At 62.0% G+C, this 21,056-nt stretch overlaps 1 protein-coding gene across 2 annotated transcripts in view; it reads right to left on the bottom strand.

Moving 5' to 3' along the window:
- Positions 1-680: 680 nt before the first annotated feature.
- UVSSA (UV stimulated scaffold protein A) overlaps positions 681-21,056 on the bottom strand; it is a 25,677-nt gene continuing 5,301 nt past the window's right edge. For both annotated transcript variants that reach the window (XM_039220408.1, XM_039220407.1), the window contains 9 exons: positions 20,559-20,671; positions 20,300-20,428; positions 12,059-12,167; positions 7,019-7,157; positions 6,678-6,803; positions 5,838-6,021; positions 5,376-5,484; positions 2,896-3,070; positions 681-1,770 (listed from right to left, as the gene is read on the bottom strand). In XM_039220408.1, the coding sequence (XP_039076339.1) occupies positions 1,677-1,770; positions 2,896-3,070; positions 5,376-5,484; positions 5,838-6,021; positions 6,678-6,803; positions 7,019-7,157; positions 12,059-12,167; positions 20,300-20,428; positions 20,559-20,671 (1,178 nt within the window). In that variant the 3' untranslated portion in view covers positions 681-1,676. The remainder of the gene's footprint in view (positions 1,771-2,895; positions 3,071-5,375; positions 5,485-5,837; positions 6,022-6,677; positions 6,804-7,018; positions 7,158-12,058; positions 12,168-20,299; positions 20,429-20,558; positions 20,672-21,056) is intronic.

The following is a 21,056-nucleotide window of genomic DNA, read 5'->3' as shown; positions in this document are numbered from 1 at the left end:
TTTTCTTGGCAGGAATTAACAAGTCGATCCTAAAATTCATTTGAAAACGCAAGGGACCCAGAACAGCCAAAACAATCTTGAAAAAGAGCAAAGCTGGAGGACTCACTTTGAGATTTCAAAACTTACCACAAAGCTACATTAATCAAGATACTGCAGCACTGGCAGAGGATACCCAGGTCAGCAGAACAGAACTGAGAATCCAGAAATAAACGTGTACAATTATGGCCAACTGATGATCAGCAAAGGCGTTAAGGTAATTCAGTGGGTTGGAAAGAATCATCTTTTCAACAGATGGTGCTGGAGTACCTAGAACCCACACACAAAAGGATGAAGTTGGGCCCCTACCTCAAACCGTATACAAAACTAACCCAAAACAAAACCAACCTGAATTTAAGAGCTAACACGATAAGGGCACTTAGAAGAAAACACAGGGGTAAATCATAACCGTGAATCAGGCTGTGCTGCCTAGAGAGGCCACCAGAAGCACGAGAAACAAAAGAAAAAACAGATCTTGGACGTCATCAAAAGTAACAACTTAGTGCTTTTCAGGGCGCTTCTGAGGAGGCGAAGACAGAATGGGAGAAAATATCTGCACAGAATATATGGGTCTAGTATCCAGAAAACTCAAACAATCCAGTTGAAAATGGGCAAAGGATCTGAATAGATATTTCTATGGCCAATAAACACATGAAAAGATATCACTAGGCATTAGGAAAATACACATTAAAATACAAATCACGATACCTCCTCACACCAATTACAGACAGACAATAACAAGTGTGGACAAGTGTGGGCACGAAATCGGAACCCTCACACACGGGGGTGGGAACGCAAGTAAAATGGTTCGGCAGCTTTGATGAAACAGTTGGAACGGTTCATCCGAAAGTCAGACACGGAGGCGCCCGTGCCCAGCAGTTCCACCTCTAGGCGCAAACCCAAAAGAAGGGACAATACGCGTCCACACAAAAACCTGTACACAAACGTTCAATAAGCATTGCTCCGAACGGCCGAGCGGTGTAGACCGACCCCAGTGTCTGTGATGGACAGATAAGCAGGGTGGGGTGTCCTCACTGGGCCACACACAGGGATGGAGTTCCGGCATATTCTACCGTACAGAACAAGCCTAGAGACTCTGGCCCGAGGGAACAAAGACGAACACGAGGGGCATTCACGAGAAACGTGCCACAGACACATCCAGAGAGGCCAGTGTGCAGCTGCGGGCAGGGACGGGTTTCTTCTGCGGGACGGAGAGTTCTGGACCTGGGTGGCGTGGGTCGCCCAACACTGTCCGTGCACTGAATGCCATGAAGTTGTACGTGTTGTCAGGTGAACGCCTGGAATGTGGCTTCTCTCTCAACGAAGCTGTCTTCTAAACAGGCGGGCGAGGGGGCCGCAGGAGCTAACGCAGAACTGTCACCACAGCGCCGTGTGCGCTAGAAACACAAAGTGCGATGCTGTGGGCAGTTTGCGTCCCATGCTTGTCTTGGACACAGCGTGTACATACACGTGTGGGGTTTCCTGGGAAAAGGCCCAGAGAACGGGGGCTGGGGGTCACAGGTGGGCCGTCGGCTCTGAGCCACATCACGAGAGGTACAGGCTTTGCAGGATGGCCCACTGAGACGCAGCGGCCCGCGTCACCTCCAGGCTCCCAGGGACCACAGCCCCAGTCTGGCCCTCTAATTCAATGCATAGTTAAACTGGTTTGCAAACTTCTCATGCTTCTTCTGGTCCATCTGATTCATGGCTGTGACGACCCTCTGCACGGCTGCCCTGTGGGGAGAGCAGAGCGGGGCGTGATCGAGGCGTCTGGCTGGGGCTCCGGGCTCCGACCACGGGCTGGCTGGGAGGAGGCGCTGGCCCCAGGTGGCTGACACACTCCAACCACCCAGGCTCCCTGCAGCTCAGAAACAGCCCTCCCCAGGGGCACCCGGGGGGCTCAGTCGGTTAAGTGTCCGACTTCAGCTCAGGTCATGATCTCAGTCTGTGGGTTCAAGCCCCACATTGGGCTCTGTGCTGACAGCTCAGAGCCTGGAGCCTGTTTCAGATTCTGTCTCCCTCTCTCTCTGACCCTCCCCTGATCGCTCTCTGTCTCTGTCTCTCAAAATAAAGACAANGCCTGTTTCAGATTCTGTCTCCCTCTCTCTCTGACCCTCCCCTGATCGCTCTCTGTCTCTGTCTCTCAAAATAAAGACAAAAAAAAAAAAATTAAAAACAAAACAGACACCCCACCCCACCCCCCCACCCCCCACCACAGAGAGCCTGGCGTTGACCTGGCACTAACCCTGTGGGCTCCCTGAGCCCCGAGAGCAGCACCTAGGACCCCAACTCCTGCCAGCGCCAGGCTGCACCCCAGGGCCACGTGCCAGACCCAGACCCCGCCCAGCCACCAGCACAGCACCCAGGGCGGGGCCACGGGAGAACCATGCCAGACGTGTGCCACAGGGCCACAGATGGGCCCCCGTCCCACCAGCCTCAGAAGCAGCTCCCCTGCCCACAGTCACTACATGGATGCCCCTGAGCACTGACTGCAGCGCTTCCGGTCAGCTGGGCAAGGAAGAGACACAGGGGGCTCTGGACTGGCAACCCCACTGGGGCCTCCATCCATTGCTGGGACACAAGTGTGGGCTGGGCAGTCGGCGAGGCCCCCCCCGCCACGGGAAGCACTTACCCGTGACCCTTAGGGCGACCGGCTCCAGGCCCTGCTCCTGACTGGCCTGCCCACGTCCCCGCTGGTAGGAGTTCCTGTCCCACCCAGGGGCCCGGCGGTCACAGGGGAAACGTGTGGTAGACAGGAGTTGGGGGCCCCAGGCTTTCCCAGAGTCTTGGAGTCCAGTCGCCCCCCAGCACCCCCAAACCCAGAGGGTGGGGGGCAGGGAAGCCGCTCAAAGCTCTTACTTAGCAAACACCTTCTTTGCGATGCGTGCGCGGGAAGTGTCGGCCTGCTGCTTCAGGTCGGTGAGGCCACCGCGCCGCCGCCTCCTTCCTCTGCCTCTCCCGCTGGACCCAGATGAGCCAAGGTCTACACCCGTGGCGGCCTCCACGTCTCTCATAAACTCGGGGTCTTGCCAGTCTGCAGAGAAACCGAGACTTAGGAGAAGTCCCAACCCCAACCAAGCGCCCACCACCGTGTGTGCCCACAGAGGCCACAAGGGCTGGCACAGGGCCCGGAAGCCTCTCCTGCTGCCTCCACGGACCCCTCAGGCGGGAGGGCAGCTGAGGCTGGGGGCTGGGGCAGTGCCGGCTGTAGGCTGCTTCCCAGGAGGCCTCCGGCTGGCCCGTGCCCCGCCAGGGCCCCGTCATGGCTGTCAGGCCCATCTTCGTGCAGGCAGAACTTTCTCTTTAATGGGTCCGAAGAGAACGGGGTGCGGGCTTCAGCAACGCCGGGGTCGGCTCACCCAGACAGCTCTGCGTTTCCTGCCACGTGCCTTCTGCCAGGCCCAGGCCCAGGCCCCACAGGCAGCGGCGGACAGGGTCCCACAGAGCCCGGCCTCACCAGGCCCGAGCTGCACGCGGCCAGGTCAGTGCGCTCGCCCGCCAGGACTGGGGACAGCCATCATGTCCTCCAGTGGGGGGGCTCCTGGCCTCTGAGGTGGTGCAAGGGCCCATCCGGCCAGGCCATAGCAGGAAGGCGATCCCGGGCAGAGGCAGGACAGCACAGTGCCCCTCCCGTGCCCAGACCTGGAGACGCCGCTCCCAGCTGGCAGAAGGGCGCCAGGCACCCCCACAGTGGTGGCGCCCACAGAGCACCGCGGGAACCCCTGGGGCTGGGTCAGAGGGCGGGCTGTGCGCCCCAGACAGACAGATGGCCAGGCCTCCCCAAGTGGATTTTTTGAAGTGAAGGAATACAGGGCCGCACAATTCAGATTCAGGAACGATTAATCCGAGATTAAGGAAAACTGTCTAAACAGTTTATCTCTTGTAATAAGAAGGCACCACAGTTTAGGAGCCCAGTGAATGGAGCAATTGTTTAAACACAACGGGAAAATGCTGGCGCCCGGCAGAGACGGAATGAGCATCTCAGTAAAATGAAGGACCAATTTAAAAGCCTTTGAAGAAAATCAATAGACGCCCGGGCCGCGCGGCCTTCCTGTGCGCTGACGGGCCCTGGAGCTCAGCGCGCATTGTCACCAAGGTTAGCGCCAGGGAAAAGAAAATTGCCCCGCGTGCGAGGGAGGCGGGGATCAATACTGTAGTTAGTAAAGCGATGCTATTTCACATCTGACTGGCCGGCGCCGGCCCGCGGCCGCAGCCCCGATACCTGTTGTTAACAAGCCACCGAGGGCTGCAGAACCAGATAGTCTCAGGGCTGACACAAAAAATAGGCACTTAATTTGCTGGTGAGCGTGAGCCACTGGGGAAGGCCTCGCCCTGCGGATTAGCAGGTCAGGGGCCCCTCCCTGCCGCCGTCTGCTGCCCCGGGTGTCAGCCTGAAACCTGACGTTTGTCGAAGGGAGAGACTGCACTAATGACGGCAAACTCAGGGCGCCTGCCCTGCATCGGGGCTCCGGGTCTGCGACGTGGCTTTCTCAGGAGAGCGAGAGCCCGAGGCTGTCAGGGCCCCCAGTCCCTGACCCGGGCTGGACAAACCAGAGAAACAGACATGGATCAGGGGCCCACGTGCTGCCCAGTGACGGCCACTTCCAGTGACACACCCTGGCCCTGCTCTTCAGGGGCCCTGGGAAGCCAGGCGGCAGCCAGCAGGCGGCGCATGCCTGGCACGGGGGTTGACAAGGTCCCTGGGTTGTCCCGGAAACAATGCTTACGGGGCTCAAGTCCACTGTTCTGAATCCAGCCTATGGGCCAGGAGTCCGGAGGAGCCTCTGTGGAGACACAGCTCCCCTGAGGCCTGAGAGCTGGGGCCTGCCTGGGACCCACTCGCCTCCCCAGACACTCCAGACGCACATTATCTGCACGTGCCCGCAGCTCACCCTGCTGCAGAGAGTGGTTGTGAGGTGTGGCAGCCAGCACAAGGTCCGCAGAGGGGACACGGGCACGGGGACAGATGGGCACGGGGACACGGGCACGGGGACAGGTGGGCACGGGGACACGGGCACGGGGACAGGTGGGCACGTGTGTCTGGCAGGAAGCAAGCTGCTCTCCTCTCTAGATCCCGGGCTTCAGACAATTAACTCTTCTTGCCTCCATCCTTCATCTCCTTAAAAATGTGACTCTGAACCCAAAAGCCGGACAACTGACCAAGAACACGGCGCTCTCCGGCCGACTGCGCCCACGTGTCCCGGTGGCAGCCACAAGAAAGCACCACCCCCATGTCGCTGCTTCCCTGCCGCAAGTTACAACCTCGCTGGAGGCAGCAGGTGGCTACACTGACCCCACGGGGAGGGTCCCGGCCCTCCCCACACGGCCCTCAGACCGACCTGGGCGCCCGGCCTGCTGCTGCTGCTGCCTCTGCTCCCAGGCCCTGTCCTCTGGGCGGAGGGGCCGCCCTGTGTCATCTCTCGGGACGATCTTCCCGTGGAAAGGACACTGTGGCAAAGAAGAGCGGTTCTGATGGTGGGTAGAGCTGCCCCTTCATTTGCAAGCCCCAAAAAGGAGGAGCCCTCAGGGTACATCTGTGAAGGCGGGGGGTGGGGGGATGGGGGTGGTTAGTGGCCAAGCGGGGAGGCCGGGGCCCATGGTCCAGAGACTGCCGATTGCCCAGGGGGCTCAGTACGGAGTGGGCTCAGGAGACGTGGCCTTAAGCAAGTGCAGGGCACCCCAGGTCCCGGCCCCAGGCACGACTCCCTGCTAAGCGACGCAGGACAGCCACCAGCAAGCTCTCCCTGGACGGCAGCGGAGGCGGGGACCCGGTGCTGCCTCCGGCCTTGCCCCGGCCTCACCTTCAGCCGGTCCTGGCGCTCGCAGAGCCGGCCGTCGGGCCTCGGGGCCCGGCACCGGTGCTGCACGGGCTCAAACTTCCCCGCGAAGGTGATGTAGCGACTCTGCAGCGCCTCTGAGGCGTCGGCGCTCTCCACTTCTGCGTCCACCTCGCTGGGCTTCCAGAAGCGGTGCTCGGACTCACGCCTGCAATACCAGACTCTCAGCGCTGCTGCGGGGAGGCCGCCAGACAGCGCGGCCAGCAAGGCCTGGGCCAGGCAGCCAGAGGAAGGCACGGCGCAGAGGCTCCGGGACCCGATCACAGGTGCCTCAACCCGAAGGCCAGCGGCCCAGCAGAGCAGAGACCTCACGGGCGATCCCTGCCCGGCAGCAGTGGCGTGGGGACTCTCCTGGGGGACGTGTGGATGTGACCGTGCCGCTTCCTGCCTGTGGCCCCACAGAAGGAAAGTGGAGCCGGCACAGCCAGGGGGCAGCTTCCCAGAAACTCCCGGCAGAGCCCCAGGCCTAGCCTGTGTGGGTTGGAGTCAGAGCTCCAGGCCGGGGGTGGGGTGGCCGGGACAAGGGGCACAAGAGGTCAGGAAGGACCCGTGGCCCATCCCTCACGCCAGGGGTGACGCCAGACCACGCGGGGGGGCCAGCAATGGGCACTTGAGTCAGAGTGCAGACACCCACTGCGCACGGCTCTATGGCCTCCGCGTACCCGTGCCCCCTGGAGCCTGCGCGTGGTGGCCATCCCCACGCCCTCCCGGCACCCATAGGGACCGCAGGGCCAGGGAGCCAGAGCCCCGGCGGGGCCAGGCAGACAGTGGGCGCCTGCGGGCACCACGCACATGCTCACTCACTTGAGAATCTTGCCCGCCGGCGGCTGCTCCTGGCCCCAGTAGCACAAGTCTACCCCAAAGGGCACGACAGGAGCCCGGGCCCGCTCTGCGGCCAGCTTCCCAGCCTCCTCTGGTCCCACAGGTGCCCTGGAGAGGCCACGAGAACAGGACACACTGACTGGGCACACCTGGGGCCGACCACAGCCATCCGGCTCTCCATCGGGTCCTCCACTCCCCCCAGGCACAGACACACTCGGGCCTGGGCTCCAGGGTGGGCGCCGGGGCCTGGGGCGAGCCCAGCGTCAGGCCCCAGCTGTCCCTGGGGAGCTGGTCTGGGCAGACGCAGGGCACCCGCAGGTCACCTGGGGCTCGGGGGCAGGGGCCAGCGTCGGTGCAGCGCGTGCAGCTGGGCGGCAGCACAGGTGGGGTCCTGTGCCTCCTCATCCCTCCGCGTCCTCTTCCGGGCCTGCGAGCCCCGTGCGGGAGGGCCTGTCTCCAGCCCTGGAACAGACAGGTGTCGTCCCCACCCCAGTTCCCGTGGCCCCGGACACACCCCCAGGGCCGCCGTGCCCCGTGTCACGGTGACAGCACGCCAGTGACTGACGTGTTGGCGCCGAACCCTCCAACCGCCCACCGCCGCGGTCCACGGGGCGCCCGCTCTGCCGGCAGCCAGGTGAGGCCCCCGCGCTGGCGCCTCCCAACCCCTCAACAGGACGCGGGCAGGAAAGAGGCCGCCGGGCCACCCGCCTCCGCAGGCCGCCGTCCACCCCCAGGGCCCCGGGGCAGGGTGGAAGCGGGCTCCCCAACGTTACGGGGCCGCTCCGGCCTCTGCCGCCCTCTCCGCTGGGTGCGGAGGCCACACTCCCCGGTCACCGTGCAAGCCGGCGTCCCGGGGCTGCGCAGGAGGCAGCGGGGCGTTCTGCCTCGAGGACAGCGCGCCTCCCCCAAGTCACGGTGGGAGCCCCGGGCCTGGGCTGAGCACTCCCCCTGCCGAGGGCCTGCGGGCGGAGCATGGCTCCCTCCGGGAGGACGGCCAGCTGCCAGGGGAGGAGGGAACGGGCCGGGAGGCGGCTCCCAGGCAGGGGCCGAGAGGAGGAGCAGGCTGCACTGGCCTCAGGGGCTGAGGGCCGGGCCACGCGCGCGGGCGGCGGGCACCCCCAGGCAGCAGGCGGGCACGGAGCCGGCGTTCCCAGGAGGGGAGAGCAGACGCACCTCGTTACCGAACCCCAGGAGGACGCGGAAATAACCGGAGGATGAGAAGCCCTTGAGAAAATAAGCAACCGTATTTTGCTGGAAAATGTGAGAAAAACCAAAAAGGCTGCAGGGCATCGAGAAGGAGAGGAGAAGCCTCAGCTGCTGGAGTTACAGCTCCAAGGACGTCAGGGACGGAAAGATCCAGAAAACTTCCGAAGAGGCGGGTGCTGGAGAGACCTAAGCCCCCCACGGACGTCAGCACTGTCACGACGACGGATGGCGCGTGCGAGGCCTCAGAGACTGAGGGAGATACGCTCACACGAGGGGCCGCCTCGCGACGCCACACCCCTTCCAGGGGCACAGGAAGGTCTGCTTCGAAAACACTCGAGGAGGCAGCAGCCATTCGTCCTGGGAGCGGAGCGGAGGGGAGGGGCCCCGGGCGGGGTGGGGAGAGCGGCTCTGTACAAGCCTCGGGGACCTCAGGGCTGGCCCGGGGAGTGGGGGTCCGCACAGACGTCCGTGGGCGGTGACAAGGGCGGTGCGCAGGCAGAGGACCACCCTCGGAAAAATTACCGTGCTCACTATTTTGTTAATATTTAATAAATGCTTATCAAACTAGAAGAAGCGTCGTCCTAATAAAAGGTGGAAAAAAGGGAACCACAGAAGCTGGAGATCAAGCGCAGGTGCAGGTGGCGAAGCAGGAACAACTCCCGACACGGAGTCAAGTCAGCGGAGAGGCCGACTGGTGCGCCCGACGCACGCGGCCATCAGGGCGCGGGAAGGAGGGCGCGAGGAGGCCCTGCTCTGCAGGAGGCCCCGGGCTTGCGGGCCGCTGACAACCAGGCGCCCTGAGGGCCTTGTCGACTCTCACAGGACAGATCAAAAAGGCCAAACTCACGGACGCGTGGGACAGTGTGTCTGAGAAGCTCTTGCAGGCACATGGCCCCCGGACAGGAGCAGCGTCCCCAGGCCACGTTCCTGGGGCACGGCGCTGTCAGGCTGTGCAGGGGCGCCTGGACGGCTCAGTCGGCTGAGCGTCCGACTTCGGCTCAGGTCATGATCTCGCGGTTCAGGTCATGATCTCGCGGTTCGTGGGTTCGAGCCCCACGTCAGGCTCTTTGCTGACTGCCAGCTCGGAGCCTGGGGCCTGTTTCAGTCTGTGACTCCCTCTCTCTCAAAAATAAACATTTGAAAAAACTATAAAACTAGAGACGTATTAAAAAAAAGGTGAGGTGGGTCGGCCTGGATCAGTAGGTAGAGCATATGACTCGACCTCAGGGCTGTGAGTTCAAGCCTCATGCTGAACACAGAAATTACTTAAAAAAAAAAAAAAAAAAAATACGTGCAAAGGGCAGCAGAGACCCCAGACATCAGAAACTGACACAGATATGAGGTATTTTGTGCACATGCGTGCACACCCGTCTACACACACTTCTTGAGGACAGACTGGCGGTGTAGACGGTCCTGAACACACCACTCTGCGCTGCTCCCCCAACACACACGGACTCATGAATACTGACTTAGAGACAAAATCAGAAGGGAAGCGAAGGCACGGAGGACGGACACCAGGGAGTGCCTCCTGGCCGCTCTGCAAGGGAGCCAGGGCCTGGGGAAGGAGCCAGGAAGGGCCTCGTGGGCCAGCGCCCCCGGGAGGGGCCGTGCCCGCCCAGGTGGCCGTGGGCTCTGCAGCAGGCTCAGCCGGACTCGACAGCCCCCTGCAGCTCCGTGGGCGTCAGCAGACAGGCCCCTTGCTGTGCAGTTTCTCGGCACACACGGCCGGTTTCTCAGGGGCCGTGGAGGCCACAGGCCCTTCACAGGGACACCTGCCCACACCTGCTCCACAAGACTGGCAAGCCCACCCGCTGCCCTTTCTTGGGCTCCCGTGGCTGAGAGCAGAGGACAGAGCTGCTCGGGCGGGACAGGCGTTCCCAGGCTGGGGACCCTGACCAGGCTCCATCACCACCACAATGCCCTAGTCCAGCTCCCCAAAGCCCCCCAGCACCCTGACGCAGGATGTTGACAAGGTGTATCGCTAACGGCCACTGAGTGTGTCGCCGTCAGCCTGGCGAGCAAGCCACACGCATGCGACCGATGGGAGGGGCAAGACTGATAAGTGGGCACTGTGGCATTTAGATGGATACAATCACAGCCCAAGGATCGATATGAGAATTCCTAAGAGTTACAAGAATGAAATATATTTTTCATTGATTTGTTGTTTTAAACCATTAAAAAGATGGGTAAGCGTGTTAAAGCGGAGTAAATACTCAGGGCACGAAAAAAAACACTACCACTTTCACATTGTTGTAGAAAATCAATCTCGCTGACATACTTTCAAAGTAAAACCCCAAAAAGCAGGCGGCACCCTGCAGGCCCGGGAGCGCCCATGGGGGTGGGGGGGGAGAGGCCGCAGCCGCCCGCCTCCCAGGGGCGCCCGCCCAGCCCAGCCGCGGCTCCAGTACAGGACCTTGGCTCACATTTACTCCCAAGGCTGCTTTTAGAAAGAATCATAAAAATGCCCAAAGCCCCTTTTTTGTTTAAATTGCCCGAGTGGCACCCATTTGCCTGAAGCGCTAAGGCGGACAGGGCGGGAGAGATGAATCGATAGCAGGAAATGGAGAGGCTGCGGCTTCGCGCGGAGTTAGGCCGCCGAGCTTGACATTATTGATTTTACCTAGTTCAGCTGGCCTTGTAATTAAAATGTAAATTTGAGAAAGAGATTATGTCCTGACAGAAATGGTAGGATTAAGGGGAAGATAAAAGCCCCTCGGTGAAAATTCAGAGAAAGAAATGAGAAAGAAAAAGCACCGGCTTCCTCAGCCGTGTGGATTTAGACGAATCTACTGCAGGGCTCACCTGCGTTTAATTGAAAAAACAGCGACGGAATATGAAGTAGAGTTATGAACTGCCTGGCCCGGGCACTCGCCTGTCTGGGAACCTCCAGGGCCCTGGGGGCCCGCGAGGCCTCCCGGTGCGACTGGGGGTGGGGGCCGCCCGGGGACACAGCTGTCTCGGGGGTGCAGCTGACCCTGGGTCACGAGCGCCCCCGCTCCCCAGCCCCAAGCTCCCCCGGACCCTCACTGGCCGCGGGACCCCCTGGCCTCACCCCCAGGGCCCTGGTCCTTTGCTGGCCAGGCCCCGCGCAGCCTGCCTGGGAAGGGACTCGGTTCAGCAAACCCAGACGGACAGCACCTGGCCCGGCCCGCGTCACACCAGTGTTACCGTCCAGGTGACAGACGGAATGTCGCAAGCCTTCCACAGAGAAGGGGGGGCCCGCTGGCCTCCCGAGGAAGCGGGTGTCACGTGGCGGACACAGGGGAGGGTCACCAACTTAGCTGCTCCGGCAGGGCAAACCCCGCAGCGCTCAGGGGAGGAGCCGCACACTCCAGGTCTGCGGACTTTTCTGGATCAGAGATCCCTCAGTGGGAACAGCTTATCACCGGGGGGCCCGGGAGCTGGCCTGAGGGCTCAGGGCCGGGGCACAGTCCCGTCGAGTGTCCTGTGAGCGGCACCGGGGCACCCAGTCCCCTCCGCACCCGTGGTCAGCAGGACTCCAGGGAGGGTCACCAGCTGGCCGGTGGGAGCGGCAGACCAAGGGCCAGCTCCTTGGTGGCAGGCCACAGCCGTGGTCCCCCCACGACTGGCCACCGAGCACCAGCACAGATCCTGTTATTTGGTTCATGAGGGGACGGCGCCCTGTGGTGCTGGCAGGGAGCCACCAGGCTGCACTTCCTGGGAGCAACCTTGCTCTGCCACGCGGCAGCCGCACGTCCGGACGGGGAGGAGGGAGGGGCACCCTGCCACATGGGGACCGGGGAGGAGGCGGCAGCAGTCTCGCCGCCCGGTCCCCCTGCCCCAAGCAGGAATCGAGTCGCACACCCAAAACACTGTGCACTGGGTGGGATCCGCGTGTGCTCGCTCTCCGCCCTGGGGGGTGCCCGCCCCCTCCCCGCACGCGTGTGCCCCAGCAGCGACGCCCCTCGTGAGGAGCCAGCCTGTGCCCACAGCACAGACGGTGGGGCCTGCCCGACTCGGGGACGGCAGGAGCCCGGTGCGGGGCAGGCCTGGGCGTGAGGGGAGGGCTGCATGCTTTTCGGTGATGGATCTGCACTGTCACCAGGCAGCGCACACCAGGGCTGGCTCCCCTAATCGGGGGGCTTAGGACCCCAGACACAGGTCATGCCGGACCCCACCCAGCCGGCCGCGCTCACCACACTCGGGCCGCAGGTGGTCGGGCACGCAGGCTTCGTAGCCCTCCTTCTCCGGGACCTCTATGAAGTCGTCGTCGTCGTCGTCGTCCCCGTCCGCTGGGGCTGCCATCTGCAGGGACACCCCCCAGACCCGCGTGTAAGAAGGGCCCGGAGGCTCCTCGCCCCGCCTCTCCTCTGTGGAGACCTAGCTCCAGGCCTGGCTCCCAAGCTCACGCCAGCTCCGTGGCTCCTCCACTGGCTGGCCACCCGGGGTCCACGTCCAGCCACACGTAAAGCCAACCCACTACCTGGTTCCTTTGCACAGTTTCGAGGCCTCACGGAGAGGACGTGCTCCCAAGGCCCCGTGAGACACTTCTCAGCCGGCGAGAGGCAGGCCGCCCCCCGCTGCGGGCTGAGCCGAGGGCGGTGTCCAGCTCAAGCCAGGCCAGAGAGACAACGGCCGCTCTCAGGGCAGCCCCGGGGGTGGGGGGAGCTGCTGCAGTAGCCTGTCCTTAAGAATGACTCGTGACAGAGTCCCCGCACCCCAGCCTGCGCGAAGGGGCTCCTCCTCTCCCAGGATGCCGGGATCCTGTGCCCCCCCTCCCGCCAGCTGCAGCACCAGGCCCAGCGGGAGCAGCAGCCCCTCAGCAGAGCGGGGGGCGGGGGAGGGAAGAGGGGGGGCTGCTGCGGCTGGCCCTGTGCAGTCCCCTCCTCACCCTGTTTTCAGGGACCCCCCCCGGCCCTAGGGCAGGACGCGGGGGCGCAGGGGGTGGGGGAGAAGACCCCAGAAGGAAGGCGGCCAGCCCAGCCTAGAACACTTGGGGGCCACACCCTGCACCACGGCCACAGCCGATTTCAGTCCGAGCTCCGAGTGGAGGAGACTTCCAGAATGGAGCCCCCGTCACACGAATGCTGACTGCTGGGCCTCCGAAGGCCGGAAGCAGCAGCCTGGGAAGAACACCCCTGTGACACACGCCTTCACCGCTGAAACCTCTCTCAACCGCACACCTCGGGGCCCAGCAGAGGCCTGACCGGGGGACAGAGAGCCTGGGTGACCCGCAGGGCAGGAGGCCGCGTGCTCGCCCCACACAGACGCCGCCAAAGCCCGCCCGCATGGCCGGGCCCGGTGGCTCCAGCCCAGCCACACCTGCGGGCCCGGGACGCCCGTGCAGGAGCCAGCGCCCGGAGGGCATAATCAGATGCAAATGCACTTTGTTTAGGTACAACCCACGGCTGTGCATCTGGGAAGCACGGGAGGCATTAATCACTGGAAACTGTAATTTTTGTTATCAGTCTAACACTGATCAAAAGGGAAGCCTGTCTCCACCACTGACCTGTGAAACGTCCCAATTATGCTCTTTGGAAATGACAGGGGCACTTAACTCCCGAGCTGGGCAAATGACGACGATCAATCACGTTTGAATAACAATGAGCCGCGGACCTGAAAATTATTTTTGTATAGAATCTACCCAGGAATTTATGAAAGGTGGAAAGCAGCCCAAGGTTTTAGGGCATTACGGTTCCCGGCTAGTGCAGCGCGTATCAAACACTAAACAGAATTTATGTGTTTTAATTTTCTAAAAGGTAGATGTGGACTGGGTGCTACAATGCATAACACATACGCCAGATTTTAAATATGGGGGTCATTTTCATAAAATATTATGCTTATTGCTCACACCCTTGAATTTCACCAGGGACTTTTATTAAATTTTCATTTCCTAAAAAATATTTAGCTGCTCAGCTAACTATTAGGAATTATACCTTCTTTCTCCCCAGTTAAAGTTGTTCGTCCCTGCACAGAAGGACGGAGCCCTGGCTTTGTTCTCACGTGAGCGCTGACCAGGCCGCGCCGGGCGGCACATCCCTCCTGGGGGAGACACCGGGGGGTCATGGGGGGGCCCGTAGGGGCTGCCTCCTCTGGCTCCGCACAGCCAGGTCCCCGGGCAGAAGGCAGGGCCCCCACTCCAGCGTGCTGGTGGCGGGTGGCCCAGTCTAGCCAGTGACACAGAGCCAGACGAGGACTTGGCCGCCAACACCGAAGCCGGGCTCGAACGCTTCCACTTTCTCTGGGTTTGTGAATTCCCTCTGGCATCTGAAACCCCCGGGGCGCAAAGTGACCCTGCATGTTGGACCCTGAGCACATCAGGAAAGGGCAGTGACATCCGGTGTCCAGAGAAGGAGGGAGCTCCATGTCTAGAAGAGTCACCGCAGAGCGGGCACACCTGTGTGACCTGCTCGCACAAGCGCCTGTTCGGAGAGCAGAACGCCGCCACCAGCCAGGCCAGGCAGCCCTCTCCGGGAGGTGGGCAAGGCGGCACGGCCTGGGGAGCCTGAGGCTGGCAGGAAGGAGCCCATGGGAGCCAGTCCAGGAACGGGACCTCCCCTCAAAGTCAAAGGTTACAGACTGGTAAGAAACCAGCACTGAGTGAGGCAAGGGGAGACACTGGGGGCAGGAGGTGGAGTAGGGGCGCCCGACAGGAGGTCGCGGAAAGGGGGTCGTGCCCTAAGGAGGCATCTGGATGAAAGTGGGTGGCCCTCAAAACGGAGTCAGTGCCTAAGCTATTCGTTTGCCAGGAGCTGAGTTTCCCTGTTGCCATACACCCCACGAACACTCTTGAGAAACCAACCCTGGTGCCCCCCCCTTCCCTAACGGGGAGTCCCTGGGCAGACGGACAGAGCCCTGGGGCCCCTGGGACACCTCCCGCACTGGGTCGCCCTGGGGGAGAGGCCAGACCCAAGGGACAGGGAGACGAACACCTCCCGGGCACGGCCTGCCTGCAGCCACGGGGAGGCGCAGAGGAGGGCCACGGGCCTGCCGTGGGTCTTACACAAATGGATTCGCACCCACAGTTAAAAGGATTTAGAAAAATGAGCCTCTACAATCATAATTAAACAAGCAATAAAAGAGCTAAAATATACAATGCAATCAGCGTACAGCAGTGGGGGTATCGGGGTTACTGATTATTTGAGGAGGGACAGGAAGAGCGAGCTGCTCTGTGCGCGGTCTGCCCGCCAAACACGCGCCCGAGGTGCAGCCGGGACCGTTAAATAAATTTTGTGCGATCTAATTAACTTGGTGCGCAATCTCAATTACTTTTCACCCAAGAAATCACTTTTGTTCAGTTTTATGTGTGTCTGTTTCCCTTTTTAAAAAAAAAAATGATGTAAGGCCTCGTCAGACAAGTGAGCTCCAACCTGCATTTGTCTCTCAGCGGCTTGATGGCCATGCATTTAAAACCCCATTCTATCTTATAAACTAAAAATTAAACGTGCTCAGCTGTGATGGCCGTCATTGCATCTGCTATTTATATGCTAATGCCCTCCCTGGAAGGCCGTGCAAATTGCCCAGTGAGGCCGATATCTCATGCGCATCTCCAGCTGCTGGGGACGAGCTCAGGGCAGAGGACAGCGGGGCGTGGGGCAGACCGGGCAAGAGTGAGGACACGGGACCCTTGGCAACACCACCCGGGGCGCAGAGCACACGCTCCCCTCCTTGGTGAGGACAGAGCTGGTGCCGCTGTGCGTCACCACGGCCCCCTCTCTGGTCTGATCCAAACCCGTGGCAGGAATGAGGTTCTCAACAGGCCTCGCCATGGACACCGCGCCAGCACCGCGTGCTGCCTGCTGCTGGCACAAGAAACCACGCTGTGGGTCAAGACGCTGGGAGGTCTGTTGCCAGGGTGAGGCTGGGGGTCACAGGGAGGCGGGGGGGTCACGGGGAGGCCGGGGGATGGGATCACAAGGAGGGTGGGGGGTCACAAGGAGGGTGGGGTGTCACGGGGAGGCAGGGGGGTCACGGGGAGGCTGGGGGTCACGGGGAGGCGGGGGGTCAAGGGGAGGCTGGGGGATCACAAGGAGGCGGGGGGGTCACGGGGAGGCAGAGGGTCACGGGGAGGCAGAGGGATCACGGGGAGGCTGGGGGGTCACGAGGAGGCTGGGGGTCACAGGGAGGCGGGGGGGGTTACTCGAGTCTGTGCTCTGGCCCACATGGGCACCCTCCCCTCGGCCGCCACACCGGGGCTCTCACTGCTGGACACAGCAGGCCACCTGACACACCTGGCGGGGTGCACACCTGCTGGTTAGGACAGCTCCCACCGCCCAAAGGAGCCGCATCCACACCGGAACAGGAAAACCTTTGGTGCACACCCTCTTTTCTCAGCCCAACCTTTACAGGCAAAACCGCAGGCGGCCGGCGCCCTCCAAGGCCAAAGCTCACACCACATCCCCCCAGACTCCGTCTTCTCATCTGTGAAATGGAGCGGTACCATAATCTACCTGAGAGCTTGCTTGTGCAACCACGGGCTCATACGTGAACCTGAAGGTGCTTCGGAGGAGGGGGTGTGCGCTGCGGGGCTGTGCCCAGGGCTCAAGGGCCCACAGGGGGCGGCCGGCCCTGAGCAGGGGGGTGCCTCGGCCGCTCTCCCACGCTTTCCCAGCTTTCCCAGTCCGGTGAGAGAGGCGAGAGGCATGCAGACCCCTCCCCCGGCCCCTTGCTGCAGGCTTGGCCTTCAGCGTGATGGAGGGAGCCGTGTCACCAGGAAGGTTGTTTACTGGCCCTGCCGAACACAAGGTCCCCACCGCCGGCTGATTTAGTTTCCCTGCCTCCCCGGGGTGCCTGACTCGTTCAACATTTCATTCCCTGGGTTTCCTGCTCGTCCTTTTCACCTACAGGAAGCCAGCACCCGCAGGACGGAAAATCTGTCCAATGCCAAGGGCAGTAAGAGCCCCAGGTCAGGGACCTCCTCCCTCAGACCAGTCTGCTGGGGACAGCCATGGGGTCGTCCCTGCTTTCAGAACGAGTGAGGACTGCAGTGGGGCTGCACGGGTGAGCGGAGAGAACAAGAACGTGACCCGGGCATTTCATAACAACACGCTACTGATCCTTTCCATATGCTGATGCTCGAAGTTGTTTTTTCAGACATATTGGTGGGTGAGAAATTAATATTGTGTTAATTACACAATACAGAATAATTGGTGATCCTGGCCACATAATTAAACCGCAGGCAATTTTAAACTTTATAAAGGATTTTTATCAGTTTAACAAATGTAGCAGCCACGGGTTATTACACCTCTGTCTCCCACGGCAGCGGGGCCAGAGACTAAATCTACCAGATGATGCTCCACATTGATCTGTTTGCGATTTATCCCCGGCCTGCTTCCCGCAGAACGAGACACTCTATAAAACAAACACTTACACGTATTACACCCGGCTTAAATATTTTTTAAAGATGAAACCCCTACATCAAAAGGGAACCAGCGTGTAGAACCCAACAGTAACGCAGAAAACAACTGGGACAGCGGCAAACAAACAGAACCCCCCAGGGTGCCCCGCGGGCTTCGGCGAGCCGGGGAGGGGTGCCCGCAGCCAGAGGCTCCCGCCGCCGCGTCTCTAGCGTCTGTGCTCAACCAGGAGCCCCATGTCTCTTCTGACCTCTCCCACGTCGCTCGATAGCCCTGAACCCCTCTGACCCGTGCTACCGAATCAGCGTCCCCAGCTGGGCCGCTGTGCACATGGTCTCCACAGCGAGCCCAGGCTAAGTGCAGAAACGCCAAGGCCAGTGATTTCAAGCCCTGTACGTTTTACTTGAAAACGGGCGGAGAGCAGCTCGCTCCTAATTTGTAACTAGCCCGAGGCTCGCCGTGCACAGAGCGGCCAGATGCGCAGATACACGGCCGCGGCTATTCTGGGAAGCGGCGCTCACCTGAGCGGGGCGCTGCCACTCAGCCGCTCGGCCCCAATCGCTTCATCTCCAGCGCCAGCCGGCGCAGACAGCACGCTCTCCAAGGATTTCGGAGCGGTGCCTTTTTTAAAGCAGTTTGTGGAGAAGCGTCTGGCAAGTGTCGTTTCGGCTGACAGAGGCGGTGACATTCCCTTCCCATGGAAGCCACCTTGCCACGTGGCTCCACTCTGGGGGGCCATCCTGAGCCTCCTGTCTGCAGGACACCCACAACCCCTCCCCCAGGCAGGTCCCGCACCTCGCCGGAACCCCTCCCCCCCAGCCTTCAGAACGGAAGCAGGAGCCTCTGCCTGATGGCCTCCCATCCCCCAACCTGCTGGGGCACAACCCCCACCAGATGCTCCCTTGGATGCCTGGGGACAGAGCCGGGGGCTGCATCAGTGAGGGTCTGAATGGGTCCGCGAGCAAGGGGAGGGAGAGCAGCCCCAGCCCAGCACCCACAGGGCACCCTGGGCAGTCCCTGGGGGTCTGCTGGAGAGAGGAGGTCCGGCTGCCCACGGGCTGCCCTCAGGTTTGAGCCAGCCAGTGGCGCACCCTGGGGCCTCCCAGGCTGTGAGGCTGCGGCCTCTCCTCCCCTGGGGGGCCTGGAACCAGAGGCGAGGGTGGGGCCGGCCTGCATCCGGCTCTGGGAGGTGCAGTCTCCAGCCCCCCAGGGCGCCTTCGCAGGGAAAGCAGGAGGCAGCCTGGCGGACTCTGGGACAAGCCGCAGAGGAGAGGGGCGGCCCCCGGAGCACCAGGAAGCCACGCCAGTCCCCGCCCCCCCCCTCCCCTCCCTGCTCTCAGGCCAGCTGTCACCTCACGTTCATAAAGAAACCTCTCCGCACGTGCGGAACAAGCAGACGTCACCTTCCCAAGATCTCAATCTTCCATTATGAAAAAAGTGCTTCTTTCACAACTAACTTCTTACCTAGGGCACACACTGAGCAGGGTCCTCCATGGAATGCCGCACCCATGGGAGCCAGGCTAGGATCTCGGGGCCAGTCAGTAACTTTCCTCAAGCTTCGCGGGAGAAAGGCAAGATCGCCCTCTGCCGGTCCCTGGGGGCCGATGCCCAGCCGGTCGCCCCCTCCTGGTCCCCTCCCACACTCGGGGTGGAGGCCCGGTGGGCGTCCAGTGGCCCTGGAGAGAGCAAGGTCACCAGGCGCCAGCACCACTGTCTGTCCTAGGTCTCGGGGGCTCCAGACTCGCTGTTCCCCACCAGGCAATGCTGTTCCTTTCACCCTAAGGCCTCCTTTGGCAACAGCTGTGTCTGCGCAGAACCCCACCCTCCTCCCTCCGGGGCCCCTTGGACACAGGTGATGCTGGTGTCCGGCTCCCAGGCTATAGCCCAGGTTCAGGGCCCAGTACCCAGTGGCTGCCTCCTCAGTTCTGAGACGGCAGTGCTGTGCGGACCCCACCGGTGGGCTATGGCTGCCTCTCCCTGCTGGCCCTGAGGACACCCGCAGAGGACACGGCTCTCCAATCCCTCTTGGACGTTAAGTTCCAGGTCCTGACCCAGACCCACCAGAGGGGAGCCGGGGAGTCACCGTCTCTGAGGCCTGCTGTCCCAGGGGCTGGCGGACTTCACCTGGGCCCGTCACCAAGAGTGGGCCGTCCCTGCTCCACGACTTTGCCTAGAGACACGGCTCTCAAGAGCACCAGCTTCCCCGGCCCAAACCACACGGTCCCTGTGTGGTGCCATGCGACCAGCACACACCCGGCCTTGACTGCCCTCCCCAAATTAGGCACCAGGCCACATGTTCACCCCACCTGGCGGCCTGAGAGCGCCTCTGTGGGGTACCACGGCCTCCACCCCCCTGGCTAGGGACACTGCCCTCTGCACGAGCCCGGAGTGGAGCCCTAATTCTCTGTCCGCTGCAGGTGTCCTGATGCTGTGTGTCCTTGGATACACCAACGAGACCCCAAAGCCCGGAGATTGTTACCAGCTCCCAGGAGGCTCCACTGGGGCCGGCTTGGGCCTCAGCTCCGCCCATGGCCATCTCCTCCTCCTCCAGGGCCTTGGGATCTCTCTCCCAGCTAGAATCTTCTGCCTGCTCCCCCAGTTCACCTGCCCCACCCTCCTGCCCAAGACCCTGTCTAAGACCTCCGGGGGCGGGGGCCAGGAGGGTGGGAGGGGGAGCTGGGCAGTACCCTCTGACCTTTCAGGCCAAAGCTCCTGTTTTGGGAACTGAGCACCCAATGAGGCAGGAACGGGAATTTTCTGAGCCCCAGTCACTCATGCTCAGAAACCTGAGTACAGGGGCGCCCGGGTGGCTCAGTTGGTTGAGCGTCCGACTTCGGCTCAGGGCATGATCTTGCGGTTCGTGGGTTCGAGCCCCGCGTCGGGCTCTGTGCTGACTGCTCAGAACCTGGAGCCTGTTTCGGATTCTTTATCTCCCTCTCTGACCCTCCCCTGTTCACGCTCTGTCTCTCTCTCTCTCAGAAATAGATAAAACATTTAAAAAAAAAGAAAAAAGAAACCTGAGCACAGACCAAAGAAGAGACTTCGCCGGGACCTCTGCCCCAGCCCGCAGGCGGCACTCACCTCCCCCCTGCGCCCCTCCTCAGGCTGGAGGTCCAGCTCCCCAGACCTCCTCAGCGCGGTTTCCAGTTCCGCCTTCAGGTTGATGGCAGCCTCTAAGTGCCCGCCGTGGACCCCTGCGCGGGTGAACAGCTGACAACAAACGGGGAGGCGTGACTCAGGCAGGCCAGGGCACCCTCCCTGGCCACCCCGAGGGTCACCCCGGCACGGCGCTCGCCGTGCCCGCACCCAAGCACGTGTGTGTGGCGGACACGGGCCTCACCTGTACCCAGGAGCACGCGGCCGGCAGGAACTTGTTTCGGATGAGCTTGAGTGCGTCCCGGGCTGACTGGACGACGACGTGGTTGTCCTCATCCTCGCGCACCCTCAGGCCGTCTGGGACAGAGCGCACGGCCGTCACTCAGCGCCGTGGACGGACCGCTGCACTTCTGTCCGTCACACCCCAGCCACATGTTGCCCAGAACCCCACACCTGAGGCCACAGGAAGAGATTTCACTACTTTAAGATTTTGGCAGAAAACTGTTTCAGCCTGACCCCAACGCCCCCCCGTACACAATATTCTCATGGACACACGTGCCCCAGTCCACGCGTGGGGCCCGTGGCAGCCCTGACGGCTCTCGGGATGCAAGCCTGAACCTCAGCTCAGCCTTGGGTCCTCACTGTGTCCTATCCCCCCAGGCCTCCCGCAGCCGGGCACCCCCTCCCGCCCCCCAGGCCTCCCGCAGCCGGGCACCCCCTCCCGCCCTCCAGGCCTCCCGCA

The sequence above is a fragment of the Hyaena hyaena genome, unplaced genomic scaffold (genome assembly GCF_003009895.1).
Source record: "Hyaena hyaena isolate Hyena2069 unplaced genomic scaffold, ASM300989v1 scaffold_886, whole genome shotgun sequence".
NCBI classification, from domain to species: Eukaryota; Metazoa; Chordata; class Mammalia; order Carnivora; family Hyaenidae; genus Hyaena; species Hyaena hyaena.
The sequence above is the reverse complement of the archived record's forward strand: the minus strand, read 5'-3'. Positions and strand labels throughout refer to the sequence as shown.